Below are 19,112 nucleotides of genomic sequence, written 5' to 3' on the forward strand. Positions count from 1 at the left end.
AAGTTAGCGTAAGGAGGGCTATGCGTGAAGCGTTCGGTGAATTCGAAAGTAAAATTCTATGTACCGACTTGACAGAAAGTCCTAGGAAGTTCTGGTCTTACGTTAAATCAGTAAGTGGCTCGAAACAGCATATCCAGACACTCCGGGATGATGATGGCATTGAAACAGAGGATGACAAGCGTAAAGCTGAAATACTAAACACCTTTTTCCAAAGCTGTTTCACAGAGGAAGACCGCACTGCAGTTCCTTCTCTAAATCCTCGCACAAACGAAAAAATGGCTGACATCGAAATAAATGTCCAAGGAATAGAAAAGCAACTGGAATCACTCAACAGAGGAAAGTCCACTGGACCTGACGGGATACCAATTCGATTCTACACAGAGTACGCGAAAGAACTTGCCCCCCTTCTAACAGCCGTGTACCGCAAGTCTCTAGAGGAACGGAAGGTTCCAAATGATTGGAAAAGAGCACAGGTAGTCCCAGTCTTCAAGAAGGGTCGTCGAGCAGATGCGCAAAACTATAGACCTATATCTCTGACGTCGATCTGTTGTAGAATTTTAGTACATGTTTTTTGCTCGAATATCATGTCGTTTTTGGAAACTCAGAATCTACTATGTAGGAATCAACATGGATTCCGGAAACAGCGATCGTGTGAGACCCAACTCGCTTTATTTGTTCATGAGACCCAGAAAATATTAGATACAGGCTCCCAGGTAGATGCTATTTTTCTTGACTTCCGGAAGGCGTTCGATACAGTTCCGCACTGTCGCCTGATAAACAAAGTAAGAGCCTACGGAATATCAGACCAGCTGTGTGGCTGGATTGAAGAGTTTTTAGCAAACAGAACGCAGCATGTTGTTATCAACGGAGAGACGTCTACAGACGTTAAAGTAACCTCTGGTGTGCCACAGGGGAGTGTTATGGGACCATTGCTTTTCACAATATATATAAATGACCTAGTAGATAGTGTCGGAAGTTCCATGCGGCTTTTCGCGGATGATGCTGTAGTATACAGAGAAGTTGCAGCATTAGAAAATTGTAGCGAAATGCAGGAAGATCTGCAGCGGATAGGCACTTGGTGCAGGGAGTGGCAACTGACCCTTAACATAGACAAATGTAATGTATTGCGAATACATAGAAAGAAGGATCCTTTATTGTATGATTATATGATAGCGGAACAAACACTGGTAGCAGTTACTTCTGTAAAATATGTGGGAGTATGCGTGCGGAACAATTTGAAGTGGAATGATCATATAAAATTAATTGTTGGTAAGGCGGGTACCAGGTTGAGATTCATTGGGAGAGTCCTTAGAAAATGTAGTCCATCAACAAAGGAGGTGGCTTACAAAACACTCGTTCGACCTATACTTGAGTATTGCTCATCAGTGTGGGATCCGTACCAGATCGGGTTGACGGAGGAGATAGAGAAGATTCAAAGAAGAGCGGCGCGTTTCGTCACAGGGTTATTTGGTAACCGTGATAGCGTTACGCAGATGTTTAACAAACTCAAGTGGCGGACTCTGCAAGAGAGGCGCTCTGCTTCGCGGTGTAGCTTGCTCGCCAGGTTTCGAGAGGGTGCGTTTCTGGATGAGGTATCGAATATATTGCTTCCCCCTACTTATACCTCCCGAGGAGATCACGAATGTAAAATTAGAGAGATTAGAGCGCGCACAGAGGCTTTCAGACAGTCGTTCTTCCCGCGAACCATACGCGACTGGAACAGGAAAGGGAGGTAATGACAGTGGCACGTAAAGTGCCCTCCGCCACACACCGTTGGGTGGCTTGCGGAGTATAGATGTAGATGTAGATGTAGATGAATCTTTTTATGGGGCTGATGTGGAGTAGCGTGTGAGGCACACAGTCTGCTCGTGGAGGCAATGTCACAGTTTAGACTCGCGAGGGCAGTATCACTGTTTTTGCGTGGTCTGCTTGTGGGAGCATCATCACCAGAGGTAAGAGACACTGGACTGACCTGTGGTTCTGAAGGGTTGGCGGCATCTCGGATGGGCGGCTCTCATTGTTGCTGGTGCAACAACAGCCATTGCTGTGTGATGTGCAGCTGTGTTGTAGCTCAGAGCAGCTGTTGCAGAAGTGTTAGTTAGCTGCTTGTGAGCTGACATTGGTGCAACGGAGGTTAGTGTACTCAATAGTCACAGTTTTAAACTCCTCAGGCAATGCGTGGCACTTTATTGTGAGGTCCAGTACTATCTCAAAGGTAGGAGGAGCAGGCGGCAGAGTCTTGTCCATCGGTAAGTGATCACAGTTTACTCCACTGATCGGCATGCGGCCGTCATGATGTAGTAGTAAGGCTCTACCCAGGTCCAGCAGAAGATTATAATGCCTCAAAAAATCTGTGCCCATCCCTGCCTCTACAGTGTCAGCCACAAAAAGTCCATAGACGAGGGGTGTGCTTGTCCAGTTGAACTCTGATAGAGGCTGTGCCTATCACGGGAATCACTGAATTGTTCAAGGTGTGTAGTTGTATAGCGGATGGTGTACATTTTCCAGGTGCTAAGATCGGCACCTGTGTTGACTAGGAAGTATGCTCTAATATGGTTGTCATATATGAAGAGCCATGCGCTCCATTAGAATGTAGATGTGGGATATGTTGAGTGGTGTTGTGTTTCGTAGCAAGGTGGCTTGAAGCAGGGGAGTGACCTCATGCAACTGTGTCAGGCTGCTGTAGTAGTTTGGGTAGCTGCAGGATGGATGACAGCGGCATGCATTGGCACCAAAGCATGCGTGGAACCAGCAGAGGCGGTGCAGCTGAGTAGTCGCAGAGTCCTGGCCTGATGAATTGTTGTGACGGTTAGGCATGGGTTGCCAGCTGGTGGTGAATGCGGCAGGTGGTTGTTTACATTCCACTACAAATGTGGGTCCGTCATGCTATCTGAGTGTTGGTGCCTTATTGCAGCAGTCTTGCAAGGCAGCTACGGGTGTGGTGTGGAAGGGCTCAGGTGAGGCTGAAGCAGCTCGGCAACTGTCAGTTGGCTAGATGCTGTGCAGTGAATGCTGCACAATGGCCTCCATGGGTGCGGCCAGTATGTTTTCAGGCATACTGAGAAGCCATAGTGACCAGAGGGCACGATCTGGTAAGAGATTTGTGGCAATTTGGAGGTGTAACCTGCGCCACAGCGCTGATGGGGTGTCATGGTCCACCGATGTCTCAATGGTGGGTAGGAGGAGTCATTGTTCAGGTGAATGCAAGAGGCACTGTAGTATGAGCATTTCCGCTGTCTCATATCTGTCAGTGGTTGCTGCTTGCAATAGGAGGCCACTGATAAGATCGGTGTTGGTGTGGAGGTGGTTCAAAAGCACCAAAAACTTGCCATGGTTGTCTGTGATTCCAGCCGATTGCATCATGCATTCTGAATGCGAACCATACTTGTGGAGAATCAACTTGTAGTGGCAGCAGATGTAACTTGGTGTGTGGTCAGTGGTAATCTGCCTGGTGGCAAGGGACTGGGACCAGGATGAGGTGGTTGTAATCATGCAAAGTACATGGTGCAGGTTCGTGAACACCATCTGGTGGCACTGATAGCGGTGGCAACTGGCGTTACGGCACGGTAGTTGCAGTAGGTATGTCGGTAATGTGAGTGCCATGATCAACTGTCACGGGACGCGTAGCGTGTGTCGTGGCTGGTGCTTCTGCGTCATGGAGGATGGTGTCATAATGGGGTACCAAAGAACGCAGTGCAGTGGAAAGGTCCTGGTTGGTGGCAGTTGTGGTGGATGGTGTAGGTCACCAACGTGGTGGTTGTTGTAGGTACTCCTTGTGTTCCCATGATGTGTTGGTTGCAGTTGCAGTCAAGCTTGCCATATTGATGTCTGTGGTCGTGAGGTGTCAAAACCCTGCGTGATTGCAGGTAGACATGGTGTGTCTGCTTGTTGAGTGACGTCATGTGGCAGGCATGGCCCGGAGCACGGCTGATGTCAGTGTGATGTCATCATCATGACGTGATGTGGGTTGCAGTGTGGCCATAACAAGGGTGACATCACCCATGTAACATACAGTTTTGTGTGGAAAACAGGTCTGTGGAAAAACATTGGCACAGGAAGGTCATTTGTAGGACAGATTTGTCCACATTAATCCGTAAATATTGGTTCTCTGCAATGGAAGGCAGTCATATATGGTGGCGATTGTTTGTCAACATTGCGGTACTCTGGAGAATGTCCATAATTTGGTACATTGCACACGGAATTTCGATACGCGCTGAGTCATTAGAATGAAAATGAGTGTGGTGTAGTTCATTAATACTGTCACTGATTCGTATATTAGTAGCACTGGTTATGTGGGAAGTGGGGATGGCAGCAGGCAACCATGTGTGGTGGTTCGGGCGCTGATAACCACGCAGTTGAGCGCCCCACAAACCAAACATCATCACAACCATGTGTGGTCACTGCTGATGGAGCATAGTTAACTAAGGGAGTGGCAGGCTTCATTCACCACCTTCACTGATAACATTGTACTTGATTTGCAATTTAATGTGTTCATCCGTTTGGCGAGATGTAATGATGTCCTGGTTCAGCATTTGCTGAAACAATGAGAACATTGTTGACCTTTTGAGAACCACAGTTGCTCCGGTTATATCACCTGGGAATCAGCAAGAACACCAAACAGATGCACAAATAAATCATCTGTAGTGATGCCAGGGGGATGAAACACCATCGTGGGACATATGCTTCACGGCATGAAGTTTGTATCCCATGGTGATCAGTGGCATGCCGGCACGAGTATAACTTGGTATTTCGTGGCATGGTTGAAAAGAAAATAATGGGGTCACCACTGTAGGTAGTGGGACGGGGTGTGGTAATTATAACGATAAATAATCACTTGCACTCCCATCACTTATTATGAATACTTTTATTCTCGCAGTGTGTACACAATGCATGTAGCATAGAGTGTGTACTACAGAGGACTCATCTTGCAAAAATACAGTTGTTCTTGTCATGGTATGGCAGCAATATTATATTCTGTCAATATGTAAAACTTCACTTTTGCACTGTTCTTGTTTTGAAGAGATTAAAGGAGAGTTGCTGAATAGTAGAGTGTGGCTTGCTAACAATATAAATGATGTTAATTTCTTTTCATTTCTCTATGGTATGCCATGCAGTTACTGTTTAATCCTGATTCTTCCTTGAGAGCTAAATTTGTCATATTGTTGTACCTGACGCAGAAAAATGTACTTGAATCCTCTGTGTGATGATATGTACATTTACAATTTCATGAGTAATGTATTTTGGATTCTTGTGGAAAAGTCTCTTGTACGTGAAGAAAAAAAAATCAAATGTACATTTTACTTTCATCTGATTTTAAATGATGACGAAATGTCATTGTATTAAAGTAACAATATTAATTTTAATACAATCTAATAATTCATTTTAATAGTTTATGTGAAGATACTTTACACTGGAATAGGAGTTACCGTATGGGAAGTTATGTAAAATTTGGTCTGAAACATCACTGTAATATCCTGCAGAAAGCAAAACAGAAAGAAACCAAGCAGTAAAACAGGTTACAATTGAAACAATCAGGTTGAGAAAAAAAAAAAAAAAAAAACCTGAACAGTGTAATTCTAGCACACTGCATCCATACAAACAGCTGTCATTTGAAAATTTCTGACAGCTGCCAAAAACTTTACATACACAAAGTATATCTCAGCCGGTGAAAATGCCAGCTGTCACTATTGTATCAGAATGTTAGAGGATTGAGGAGTAAAATTAGTGAACTACATATTTCATTCTCAAATTAGTCGTCAAATCCAGTTGACATAATCTGCCCCTCTGAACATCGTGTGACCAGTGGTGTAGATATGTTAAAGCGTAAAGCGTTGCTGGATTTAACTTAACATCTCACGTCTGTAGAGCTGAAATGGAGAAAAAGGGGGGTGGGGGGGGGTTTGCCACATTTGTCTGGCGTTGTTACACATTTAAGAATATGTACATCAACATTTTTCCCTTGGAGCTCTGTTGGGCTGTTTAATAGTGAAAAAGCAAAGAAGTAGAGGCTGCTGGTAACTTTAATACAGATTTTCTTAAGAAATACTTCAGTAAGAATTTATTCAGCAACATTATAATGCAACGTAATTCCTACTGTAAACTTCCTGACTAGGATAGCTAGTTGCTAAAAAACAGGCACTTATAATGCCTTTGTAGAAAGGTTTATGAACAAAATTATATTTAAAACCTAATAGTTAGTGGCTCCTTGAGACCAAGGCATGTAGTTCTGTACTGTATGTTAAATGTTGAAACTAATTAGGATACAAAACTTCAGGAGAGTAGCTGGTAAGCCAAGAATTGATTATTTTAGGAAACTTCTCAAAAGTGAGAACTGTTATGAAATTACACGGTACTCATGACATGAATACAAAGTACATAACTTTATAAATAAAGTTCTTACCTTACTTGAAAAACTGTTTTCGCTAAAAACAAATCCAGATTAGACCAAAGTAAGCAAAAACGCCAGGGGTTACTCAAGGAAAAAAGATTTCCTTTGCGTCAAAGAGGAAACTGTACCTGTCTGTCAGAAAAACCTCTAACATTGACACTAAAGCTCATTTCAAGGCCTACTGCAAAATACTGAAGAAGTTAATACTGACATCAAAGCAAATGCATTACAAGAAAAAGATAATTACATCAGCTAATGAAATAAAGACAATGTGGGTGGTACTGAAGGAGGAACCATAGGTGAGGATACTGAAGGAGGAACCATAGATGAGGAGGAGCAGATAGCTTTAAAAGTAAATGATACTTTTGCAACAGGTGTATGTAGTGTGCAGCGCTTTTGCATTTCATAACTGTTACCGGAGAGAGAGAGGGTTGTCAGGTTCAGTAGGTGCTGTCATTCCCAGTTATTCCAAATAACTTCAGTAATATGAAATGACCCCCCTCAACTCTAGAAGAAGTAATGTCATCTGTGAAATGTTTGCAGTCAGAACATTCTAGTATTTATGAAAAAATATCAACAAAGTTTATTGAAGAGTACTCTCCTGAGTTTAGTAACATTTTAAGACATTTGTGTAAGCAGTCATCTGTCACTGGAACATTTCCAGATTGGCTGAAATATGCTGAAGCTAAGCCTCTGTATAAGAAAGAAGATAAAGGAATCTGTCAAAATTCTTGGCTGATCAGTGGAGAAATTTGAAAATCTGTGCCAGACTGGGATTTGAACCCAGGTCTCCTGCTTACTAGACCGATATTCTGACCACTACGCCATCCAAACACAGTGGTCATCACAACTGCACGGAACACCCTTCTGTCAGACCCAAATTCTTAACTTATCCACACACTATTGATTCATTCATGGCATTTTGCTGATTCCCATAAAAGTTAAAGTTTGGTGAGCTTCTGCACTGAAGGGATCATGACCATCCTCATCTTAATTATAATTATGTACAGGTGAGGACGGCCAATGACCCCTTCAGTTCAGATGCACACAAAGCTTGAACTCTTATGGGAGTCAGCAAAATGCCACGAATGATAACATTGATGGGCAGGCGGCAGTACATCAGTAGGGTGTGGATAAGTTGAAAATTTGCACATGAGGGAGGTGTGTTGGGTAGTTCATGCAGTTGCGATGACCACTGTGTTCGAATGACGTAGTGGTCATTGCATCTGCCTAGTAAGCCCAACACCCAGGTTCAAATGCCAGTCCAGCACAAATTTTCATCTTTCGATGTTAATTTAAATCGGTACTCACTGACTGCTAATGTCTTTAATCCTTTTGTGGAGTGGTATCTGTTCTTTTGGACATGTCCAAAAGTCACAGTTGGGATTTCTAAAAGGTTCCGATATGGATAAGGCTATTTACTACCACAGTGAGAATATACTTAAAGCATTAGATAATAAATTACAGGCTATGTGTAATCTGTGATACATGAAATGAGTCTGATTGTGTTAATCACAATATACTTTAAATAAATTAGAATATTATGGTGTATATTTAGAATCTGTCTAACAGGCTGAAGTTAGTATGTGCAAATAATTAGACATCGCAGTTGTTGAAAATAAAACATGGAATACCAAAGGGATCAGTTTGTGGACATTTTCTCTCCATTGTGTACATATATGATTTCTCAAGTCACATACCATCTGAGAATGTGCTGTATGCTGATGACACCACACTGATAACAACAGGTGAACAGTTGCAAAGTTTTCAAAATTATGGTAGGGAAATTATCAAGGTGACTAATCACTGGTGTCTAGACAGCCTGCTGTCAATTAACAAAACAAAAATGGAAGAACTTTGAAATAATCTTGGGGTAATGAAATCTGAGAATAAGAATGTAATTGGTAAATGAATATTGTGGGATGGACACATAAATTACTCATGCAGTAAATTGGCAAGAGTTTTATTTTTGTTACATAACTAAGAATATCAGCAAGAATCTACAGCTTTTATTATGCCTTCTTACATTCACATCTGGAACATGGAATGTTGTTGTGGACAAATGCGTGAAAGTCAGCTTTACGTTTTTCAGTGGTAGAAGAAAGCCATTGATGTAAGTCTGCATCCTAGAGAGAATTGGAGAAGCGAGTTCAGAGCACTTAACATAATGACGGTCCTCATCCTTTACATCTATAGTTGTCTAGTTTATGCTAAAGAAAACATAAACAAACTTAAACTAAGAAATAATGTTCATTTGCACAATACAAGAAATAGCCAGATGATCCATTTTCTGTACTCAAGACTTTCCCACATCCACACAATAGCCATTAACACATGAGCCTTAAATTCAACAAATTGTCAAAAACAGCTCATTTGACTCTCTTACACAAGCACAAGAAAGGTTTAGAAACTTTGCTAAGAGAGCGAGAATTTTATTCAGTTGATGAATTCATGACGAGTGCTTTCCAAGAACTGTGCTTTGGGTAGCTGCGTGTGTCAATAAAATTGCATGTAATAATCATAAAATTAGAATTCTACATTTATATGTACATCAATAAATATATGAGTAATTGCTCCAACTAGTCATAAGTAATCATAAACTGTAAATGTAGAAGTATGGAATTGATATACAGTTGTAATTTAGCATTTATATATGAAGTATTTCAGTTACTAAATATTGATGTTAATAAGTGTATTTGGGCTGACATTGTACTTTTACTAAAATGTATCTTTATTTACTCATAAAGCTGATGTATTAATTGTATTAACTGTACTTTACATGTTGACAAGACGAATTTTATCAAAATACACTGAATGGTTGATAATAAACATTCTAACTGGAAATGTCACAAAATGGTTCAGATTATCTCTCTTTGATAGGAAACAAAGGGTGTTAGTAGGAAAGAGTCCTGTATTAAGTTACCAATTATCATCCAACAGGGAACTAAATACAAGTGTTGTCCCACAAGGTTGCATCTTATAGCCCTTACTCTTTCTTGTCAGTATTAATGAACTTTCTTCACTAACGTTACGAGATGCCTTTTTGTTTTGTTTGCAAATGATGCAGACATTATTAGCAGATCAAATATAGTGTTAGAAAGATGAATTAATGAAATTTTCATGGACACACAAATATCATAAACTTGGAAAAGAAACACTTAAAGCACTTTGGGGTCTGTAGGGGGTTTCATCCAAATATATGTTTAAAATACAATGACAATCAGCTAAAATAAGTTGACAGTATTAATTTCTTGGCATTCCAACTTAATAAATCCAATTTGGAGGCATGTAACTTAAAATCGATGAAGTGCCTAAACAAATTTGAATTTGCAATGCAGAGTTTGTTATACAAAGGTGGTGTAAAAATAAAAAAAAGCTAGCTTAATTTGCTTGCTTTCATTCCTTATGTCATACAGGATCATTCTTTTGTGGTAACTCATCAAACCAAGCTGAAGTTTTCCAAGTTCAAAAGTTAGTAATGTGAGTTATTTGTAATGCATGTGAATTCAAGACTGTCCCGTAGAGGTGTGTTCAAGAAACTGGGGATACTAACTTCTCCTTTTCAATACATTTATTTCGTATTGAAATTTGTCACTTTGGTCCAGAAGGTGTTCAGTATTCAAGAACAGATATTTTCAATGAGTTACCAGCATCCATAAAAAGTTTAGTTACTAATAAAGTTGAGTTTAAGAAAGGCCTGAAGGATTTATTGTTGGAAAACTGCTGCTCCATTGATAAATGTATTGTTTCAAGCTCATTTATAACTCTTAATGAATGTGCTTTTCATAACTATTACACAGATTTGTTTCTTTATACAGGTTGTGCTTTGGTTGATTGTAAGGTCGTTAACCTCCAAATTTCAATTGCACACTAATGCAGAGTTTTAAAGATAAATAATACTGATGAGTTGTAGAACAGAAACATCTCCATATTTTAAAATTATTTTTAATTGGTTTAAGACATTCAATGTGGCATCCTTCCATTGTGTATATTGAGAAATTACGAAACTGAATGTCACATCATGTATTAATAAATCAGTGATAAAACAATTATCACTTTATTATATTTAATATTTATGAGAAGGGGAGCTGCTACTCACCACATAGTGAAGATGCTGAGTTACAGATAGGCACAACAAAAGTACTATATTTATACAGTCATCAATAGTATTTTTCTGACAATATAAACAATTTATGCAAGCATTAATGAACGTAAAAAGATAACCAAAATTGATAATCTGCTGAGGATAGTTTTATCATTTTCCAAATTAGAGAATATGCACCTAGGCAAATTTAGGTCTTATGTTTTGTTAGTTATGGCTGTTCACTTCAGCTCTGTATTAGACATTGACCACTTACAGTGGAACAGCCTTAATCACTGAATATACAATTGGCTACAAGGGTATTTTCATAGGAAAATTCTTACAATTTGCTAGTCCATGTTGTTAATGTTTTCATATAGTAAAACCTGAAAATATTTAGGTATGATTGACTTTATAAGTGTATAACATTTTTTCCACATGTATAATTTTAGCACTTTATGCAGTTTTTCGTATTTCAGTTTAAATACATTCTGATGATTTGTGTAAATGAAAGTAATAATTCCCACATTTTTCATCATTTCATAATAGCTGTCTTGTGAATTGAATTATCTGAAGCACTTGATACTACTTATAAGCAACTGCTGCATTAATATGGCAGCTGAAGTTTGTTTTGCTGGTTGCTATGTAGCCAGAAAGCCCCTGTCATGGCCTTGAACATTGTAATCAATAATCCTCAACTGAGTTGACCTGGAAAATGTGTTCTGGACTTGACTGTGCTTGACATTGTGTTGTGAATAAGGTATACCTACATATTGCAAATGCTTTTGCTAAAATCAGCAGTATCTACATATTTTCAAAGTTTATTTTTGGCAATAGTGTTTCTCTACTCGTGATACTGACATCTTGGAACTACTGATTGTTTTGTATCACTGATTCCATAAGATAGTGAAATTGTCACCATTGCAGGTATCTGGTGTCTTAAGTGAAGTGTAGAATGTAGAATGTACTATGTTCATTATTTTCTGTGAGACATATATGTGCATATAATGAGTTATAGGAACACCAATATTTCAAGATCCATAACTTTGTTTACTATTTTCTTTTCAAATAGCTATTACTAAACAATAGAATATATGTAATATTTGAAACACCCTAATAGATTCATCGAATGTTTACATCAAAATGCATACGAACACCAAATTACACTAGAAGGGTCATAGAATAATAATAATAAAAAATAACATCAGTGACATCTTCTGTTGACTTTGGCGTGCATCCTTGTGGCGAATTTCTAGAACGTGTTAACTGAATAGTGATACTAAATTTTCATATATTTGTTTTTTTTTAGTACCTGTGATATACTGATATGATATGTTTTGCTCTTTAGGGACATGTTTTATGAAATTAATTTGGTAACTGTATTTTTCTAATATAAATGTTTTTCCCTTTGGGGGTATTGGCAGTAGCTATAATATTATTAATAAAGACAGCACATAACTTCTTCTGGCTATTTGATATAGTTTTTATTAATATTTTTGTGCATTAAAGTCCAATAATTGTTCTCAAAAGTCAGTTCAAAGTCAGTTTTAAACCAAACCCTATATACTGCAATTCTTGTGACAGTGATTTTAATTTTTATAACATACTGTGATAAAAAGAAAAATTGTTTAGTAATTTCTGTAGACTTAACAGCTTTCCTCCTTAATGTCTGTTTGAATTACCTTATTCCAGTGGAGATTTTAAAATTGTTATGATATTACCAGTATGTTGTTAACTCTTTGCACATGATGGCTTTTTTGGCTCTTTCACCAAGTAACTACTTACAGACTGTCAGTTTAATATGTAGGCAAAAATGAAATCAAAATGTTAGATTTCTTGCAGTATAACTTTTCCATGTCTCTGTGCAACTACTTGATTGATACTGTTGTGGAACTTTTACAAAGAACTTTGCTGCAAATATCATAAAATTGCTTGTATGTTGTATGTAACTATATTTTCTAAAATTAATTTATGAGTATAATTTTTCTTTTCCATTTTGTCTTGAGCACCACATTACCAGAACAGTTCTTATCAACATGAAAATCATATTATAATATCTGTGATCATCATCACAATAATTCAGTTTCATTATATCTATCAAAATGTTACCTTTTAAACAATGCAAACAATTTGAGAAGTATAGACTGCTACTCACTGCTTAGGGGAGATGATGAATACACAGAGAGAGAGCCTTTGTCATCTCTGGGTACTAACACCCAACTAATTAGCACCTAAAGATGATAATAGCAATGTCTATGTGTGTGTGTTTTGTCTATGTCTGATGGAAGATTTAATCCAATAACTAAATAATATCTAATAGTCTTTATTCAGTGTGCCTGTCTGCCACTCAGTGCCTCCTTAAAAAGGTTATCTTTGTGATTTTGCTTTTATGCCATGCTCTTTGACACTCAGGCTAAAACTGTAAGCACATTGCTCATTCATTGTGTGCACTGCATGCAAACTTCAGAGAATTATTGTGGACATTTCAGACTTACTTTGCTTATAATGATTCAATAAAGTCCCTTGGCAGATATATGTTAACTGTTATGTAGTGATGTTTTTCTGTACATCCTTCACCAGTCAATGTACAATCCAAAAATAACACAGCAGAGTACTTGTAAAGTTATAGAGATGGATAGAAAAGGAGCACAAACCTTGATGTTTTCCTGATAAATTGATGTCCTTAATTTAATTTTGCAGGTATATATACATGTAATATACTGAAGAAAAACGAATGGGCTCCGCCCCTGTAAACATGAACCGGTATATCACATTAAACCAACTTGGAGATGGAACATATGGCTCCGTGGTTCTGGGTCAGAGAATTGATACTGGGGAGAAGGTTGCTATTAAGAGGTGAGGAAACTTCTTTTGTGATCATTAAAGGACAGTTAGTGTTGTGTGGTCTCAGTCTGTCCAAAGAAATATTACCATAAACAGTAAGTAAATTCAGACACATAAAGATGTATGTACATACCAGCCCTCAAACTGGCATAGTAAGGTATGCCTGGTAGTAACATAAAACAGTAAAAAAATTGAATTTTGAACTTTTAGAATCAGAGCGATCATTTCATAATAAACAGAATAGAAACTAGTGGAAAGAAGATGCGTGGAAAACTGCAATAGGCATTACTGAAATAGCAAGAATGATGTCTTATTGTGTGATTATACAGTTGTTGAAATGTGCCTGGAAGCAGCCACATCCTTTAAATATCTGGGGGTATACACACAGAGTGATTTAAAGTGGAACAACTACATAAAATGAATCACCCCTAGGCAGATGACAGAATGAGATTCATTGGAAGAAACTACCCATAAAGAGGGTAGCTTAAAAAAGTCTCATATGACAAACACCTAAATATTGACTGTGAATTGTTTTTTATACATCTCATGATGTACATTTGCAGTCCATTTGGTTTGCGTACAGGAGACATGTCAAAAATTTATAATACTGTTAACAATGATTTTTGCGTTAATAAATAGTAGCACTACAGTAAATAATAACACTACGTAAATAATAACACTATGTTCCCGTAACCCTCCTGGTCACAACCTTCATTAGTCACTGTCCTCACCCATCCAGCCCCCCTCCCTGTTCCCATTCCAGCACTACACAGCCGTCATTTCATCGTCACACCCAGTCTATTTCTTTTTATTTCTCTCCTTTCTGCTACTTACCCCCTCCCCCCTTTGCACCTTCTCTCCTGACCTGCATCTAAACTGTAACACTTCACTGTCCACCACTCCAACCATACTATCCCTCCCCCTCCCCACCCCAGCCGCCTCCTTACCCCCACCCAGTTGCCACTCCCATCATGCACTGCTGTTGCTGCTCGCAGTGTGGTTTCAGTTCTCTGAGACTGCAGGTATATGTGCAAGTTGCGTTTGCATTTGCGCGTGCGCGTGCGCGTGCGCGCGTGTGTGTGTGTGTGGCTACACATTGTATCCTGATCAAATTTCCAGTTTGTCCTGCGTGAATTCACCCACTAAGTAATAACACTTCAGTGTCAGTACCTCATATAGCCTTCTTTCAAGTGAACCTAAATTATCTGCATCAACTTGTTCCCTTTTAATTTATTACAAATTTTCATTCCCATGTATTGAGGTCCCTGAGAATGCAGTCTGAGGCAGCGGGTGGGGAGCATAAAATTTTCGTTGTTTCTAGTATCATGTGAATGGACAAAATGGTTTCCCTCAAATAATTCATGTCTTTTGTACAATAATATAATAACCTCATATATCTATAAGGAAGGCAGATTTAATATTTTAAGTTTTCTAAATAATGGTCGATATGATTTATTTTCTGTATTTTTAGTATCCTCACTATGTTTGACGAGTTACCCCAAAAAAACAATACCATACCTAATAATGGATTCGAAGTAGCTTGTATATGCTACTTTTTGTGTGTCCATGTCAGTTGCAGTTGACAATATTTGCATTGCGAATGCAAAGCTGCTAATTTTATTTGCTAGGAATTCAGTGTGTGCCTGCCAGATCAAATGTTTATCTACATTTAAACCTAAGAATTTGAGTGAGTCAACTTCTATATCTTGGTTGTTGTGTACAATCTTAATCTGCTCACATTTTGACTATTTGGTTTTGAACTTAGATATGTTTAGATTCAATCCATTTAGCTGAAACCAAGTTTCTAAGTTACTGAGGGTACTGATCACATATTTGAGAATTTTTTCCAAATCCTGATCTTCAAGAAAGACAGAAGTATCTGTGAACAGATCTGATGAGGAGCTGATATTTAATGGAGGAGCTGATATTTAATGGTAAGTTATCAACATAGAAGAAGTAAGACTGGGCCTAATATGGAGCAGAGCCATGTGGAACACCGTCAGTCTGGAATGTAAACTAGATAGTATAGGTAAAGTAAAAAGAGAAGATTGAAAGACAAGCTACTCAATTCATCAGAGGTTTGCTTAGTAATTGTAAAAACATTACAGAGATGCTCATCCAACCCCAGCAGCAGATGCTGCAAGAGAGGTGTTGTGTATCATGGTGTGATTTTTCTGTTAAAATCCCAAGAGTGTACATTCGTAGAAGAGTCAACCAATACAGTGCTTACCCTTTCGTATCTCGTGAAAAGATCCTGAACGTAAAATTAGAGGGACTCAAGCTCACAGAGAAGCTTACCAACAATTGTTTTTCCTGTGCACTATTCACAACTGGAACAGTGAAGGGAGGAAGTACACACTACGGGATGGCTTGTGGAATATAAATGTAGATGTAGAAAATAATTAATAATACTTCCATCTTCTGTTCTTCCTGTATAGTAATTTTCCTTTAATATTGTACATAGGAATACGTAATGCTTCCTTTTGTGCTCAGTTCAAGAAGTGGTTGGCAATAGAGCTCCATTTTTTGCATCGTTCTACTCTTATTCATTCTCACATGGGAATTACAGGTGTCTTTTATAATTTGAGCTATGTATTTATGTTGTTGTTGTTGTTGTTGTTGTTGTGGTCTTCAGTCCTGAGACTGGTTTGATGCAGCTCTCCATGCTACTCTATCCTGTGCAAGCTTCTTCATCTCCCAGTACCTACTGCAACCTACATCCTTCTGAATCTGCTTAGTGTATTCATCTCTGGGTCTCCCTCTAAGATTTTTACCCTCCACGCTGCCCTCCAATACTAAACTGGTGATCCCTTGATGCCTCAGAACATGTCCTACCAACCGATCCCTTCTTCTGGTCAAGTTGTGCCACAAACTTCTCTTCTCCCCAATCCTATTCAATACTTCCTCATTAGTTATGTGATCTACCCATCTAATCTTCAGCATTCTTCTGTAGCACCACATTTCGAAAGCTTCTATTCTCTTCTTGTCCAAACTATTTACCGTCCATGTTTCACTTCCATACATGGCTACACTCCATACAAATACTTTCAGAAATGACTTCCTGACACTTAAATCTATACTCGATGTTAACAAATTTCTCTTCTTCAGAAATGCTTTCCTTGCCATTGCCAGTCTACATTTTATATCCTCTCTACTTCGACCATCATCAGTTATTTTGCTCCCCAAATAGCAAAACTCCTTTACTACTTTTAAGTGTCTCATTTCCAAATCTAATACCCTCAACATCACCCGACTTAATTCGACTACATCCCATTATTCTCGTTTTGTTTTTGTTGATGTTCATCTTATATCCTCCCTTCAAGACACCATCCATTCCGTTCAACTGCTCTTCCAAGTCCTTTGCTGTCTCTGACAGAATTACAATGTCATCGGCGAACCTCAAAGTTTTTATTTCTTCTCCATGGATTTTAATACCTACCCCGAATTTTTCTTTTGTTTCCTTTACTGCTTGCTCAATATACAGATTGAATAACATTGGGGAGAGGCTACAACCCTGTCTTACTCCCTTCCCAACCATTGCTTCCCTTTCATGTCCCTCGACTCTTATAACTGCGATCTGGTTTCTGTACAAATTGTAAATAGCCTTTCGCTCCCTGTATTTTACCCCTGCCACCTTTAGAATTTGAAAGAGAGTATTCCAGTCAACATTGTCAAAAGCTTTCTCTAAGTCTACAAATGCTAGAAACGTAGGTTTGCCTTTCCTTAATCTTTCTTCTAAGATAAGTCGTAAGGTCAGTATTGCCTCACGTGTTCCAGTACTTCTACGGAATCCAAACTGATCTTCCCCGAGGTCGGCTTCTACTAGTTTTTCCATTCGTCTGTAAAGAATTCGTGTTAGTATTTTGCAGCTGTGGCTTATTAAACTGATTGTTCGGTAATTTTCACATCTGTCAACACCTGCTTTCTTTGGGATTGGAATTATTATATTCTTCTTGAAGTCTGAGGGTATTTCGCCTGTTTCATACATCTTGCTCACCAGATGGTAGAGTTTTGTCAGGACTGGCTCTCCCAAGGCCGTCAGTAGTTCCAATGGAATGTTGTCTACTCCGGGGGCCTTGTTTCGACTCAGGGCTTTCAGTGCTCTGTCAAACTCTTCACGCAGTATCGTATCTCCCATTTCATCTTCATCTACATCCTCTTCCATTTCCATAATATTGTCCTCACGTGCTTTGCCCTTGTATAGACCCTCTATATACTCCTTCCACCTTTCTGCTTTCCCTTCTTTGCTTAGAACTGGGTTTCCATCTGAGCTCTTGATGTTCATACAAGTGGTTCTCTTATCTCCAAAAGTCTCTTTAATTTTCCTGTAGGCAGTATCTATCTTACCCCTAGTGAGATACGCCTCTACATCCTTACATTTGTCCTCTAGCCATCCCTGCTTAGCCATTTTGCACTTCCTGTCGATCTCATTTTTGAGACGTTTGTATTCCTTTTTGCCTGCTTCATTTACTGCATTTTTATATTTTCTTCTTTCATCAATTAAATTCAATATTTCTTCTGTTACCCAAGGATTTCTACTAGCCCTCGTCTTTTTACCTACTTGATCCTCTGCTGCCTTCAACTACTTCATCCCTCAAAGCTACCCATTCTTCTTCTACTGTATTTCTTTCCCCCATTCCTGTCAATTGTTCCCTTATTCTCTCCCTGAAACTCTGTACAACCTCTGGTTCTTTCAGTTTATCCAGGTCCCATCTCCTTAAGTTCCCACCTTTTTGCAGTTTCTTCAGTTTTAATCTACAGGTCATAACCAGTAGATTGTGGTCAGAGTCTACATCTGCCCCTGGAAATGTCTTACAATTTAAAACCTGGTTCCTAAATCTCTGTCTTACCATTATATAATCTATCTGATACCTTTTAGTGTCTCCAGGGTTCTTCCATGTATACAACCTTCTACCATGATTTTTAAACCAAGTGTTAGCTATGATTAAGTTGTGCTTGATCTTCATTTAGTTCTTATTCCATTGACATACCTCCATATTATTGTATTTAGGATCTCTTCCAGACTCAACAGATGAACAATAAATTGATTATCTTTTTACAGTAGTGTTCCATGAACTTTTCTCCTATCCCACTGTTTTGGAAACTTGTTCAACTTCATGATGTTATCAGTCCATTTGGTTTTCATGATGCACTTGTAACATGACATCTCCAAAAACATCAATCTTTTCTTCAATCTGAAGAGTCTCGCAGGCATACAACACCACATTCTAACAGACCATGTGTTTTTAGAACCCTTTTCCTGATTCATGTGCTGTTACTTTTTGAGGTTAGGCACAAAATTTGGTTTGGCATTTCTGCCTCTTACTTTTTTTGCTTGTTCCATCTCTATTTATCTTGCTTGTTAAATAAATAAAAAAGAGAACTTGTAATTGTGTTTTGGCTTGCCCTCCTTTGTCACAAACCATCAGTTTCATTTTTGATTTGTTTATTTTCTTGTTACATTCATTTCTTACAATTTCATCCATTTTATTTGACATGACTTCAAGTTCTTTTTCTGTTTCAGCTAAAACAACTAAGTTTAAACTAAAACAACTATGTCGTCAGCATAGCTCAGCATATTTATTCTTTTGCCTCTTATTACACCTGTCTCCAACTGTTCTCCAACTTTTTAAAGTGCTTCCTCTATGTATAGACTAAACATAAATGGTTATAGTGCACATCATTGCTAGATCTTGTTTTTGTAAAGGTTCTGTGACTTTTTTCAGTCTCTTTAGTGTATTCCTACTTTCTTCAACACTCCTATCATCTTTTTGCTTTTCACACTATTAAATGCTTTCT

At 38.5% G+C, this 19,112-nt stretch overlaps 1 protein-coding gene across 7 annotated transcripts in view; it reads left to right on the forward strand.

The window, feature by feature from the left end:
• Positions 1-19,112, forward strand: part of LOC126174784 (serine/threonine-protein kinase dyf-5) — a 255,876-nt gene that overhangs the window by 40,474 nt on the left and 196,290 nt on the right. For 5 of the 7 annotated variants that reach the window (XM_049921145.1, XM_049921148.1, XM_049921149.1 and 2 more), the window contains one exon: positions 13,170-13,325. In XM_049921145.1, coding sequence (XP_049777102.1) covers positions 13,204-13,325 — 122 coding nt within the window. In that variant the 5' untranslated portion in view covers positions 13,170-13,203. Of the gene's footprint in view, positions 1-11,098; positions 11,230-11,253; positions 11,397-13,169; positions 13,326-19,112 lie in introns of those variants that run through there. The other 2 variants (XM_049921144.1, XM_049921146.1) reach the window with 2 other exon arrangements.

This window comes from Schistocerca cancellata, chromosome 3 (assembly GCF_023864275.1).
Source record: "Schistocerca cancellata isolate TAMUIC-IGC-003103 chromosome 3, iqSchCanc2.1, whole genome shotgun sequence".
In the NCBI taxonomy this organism is placed as follows: Eukaryota; Metazoa; Arthropoda; class Insecta; order Orthoptera; family Acrididae; genus Schistocerca; species Schistocerca cancellata.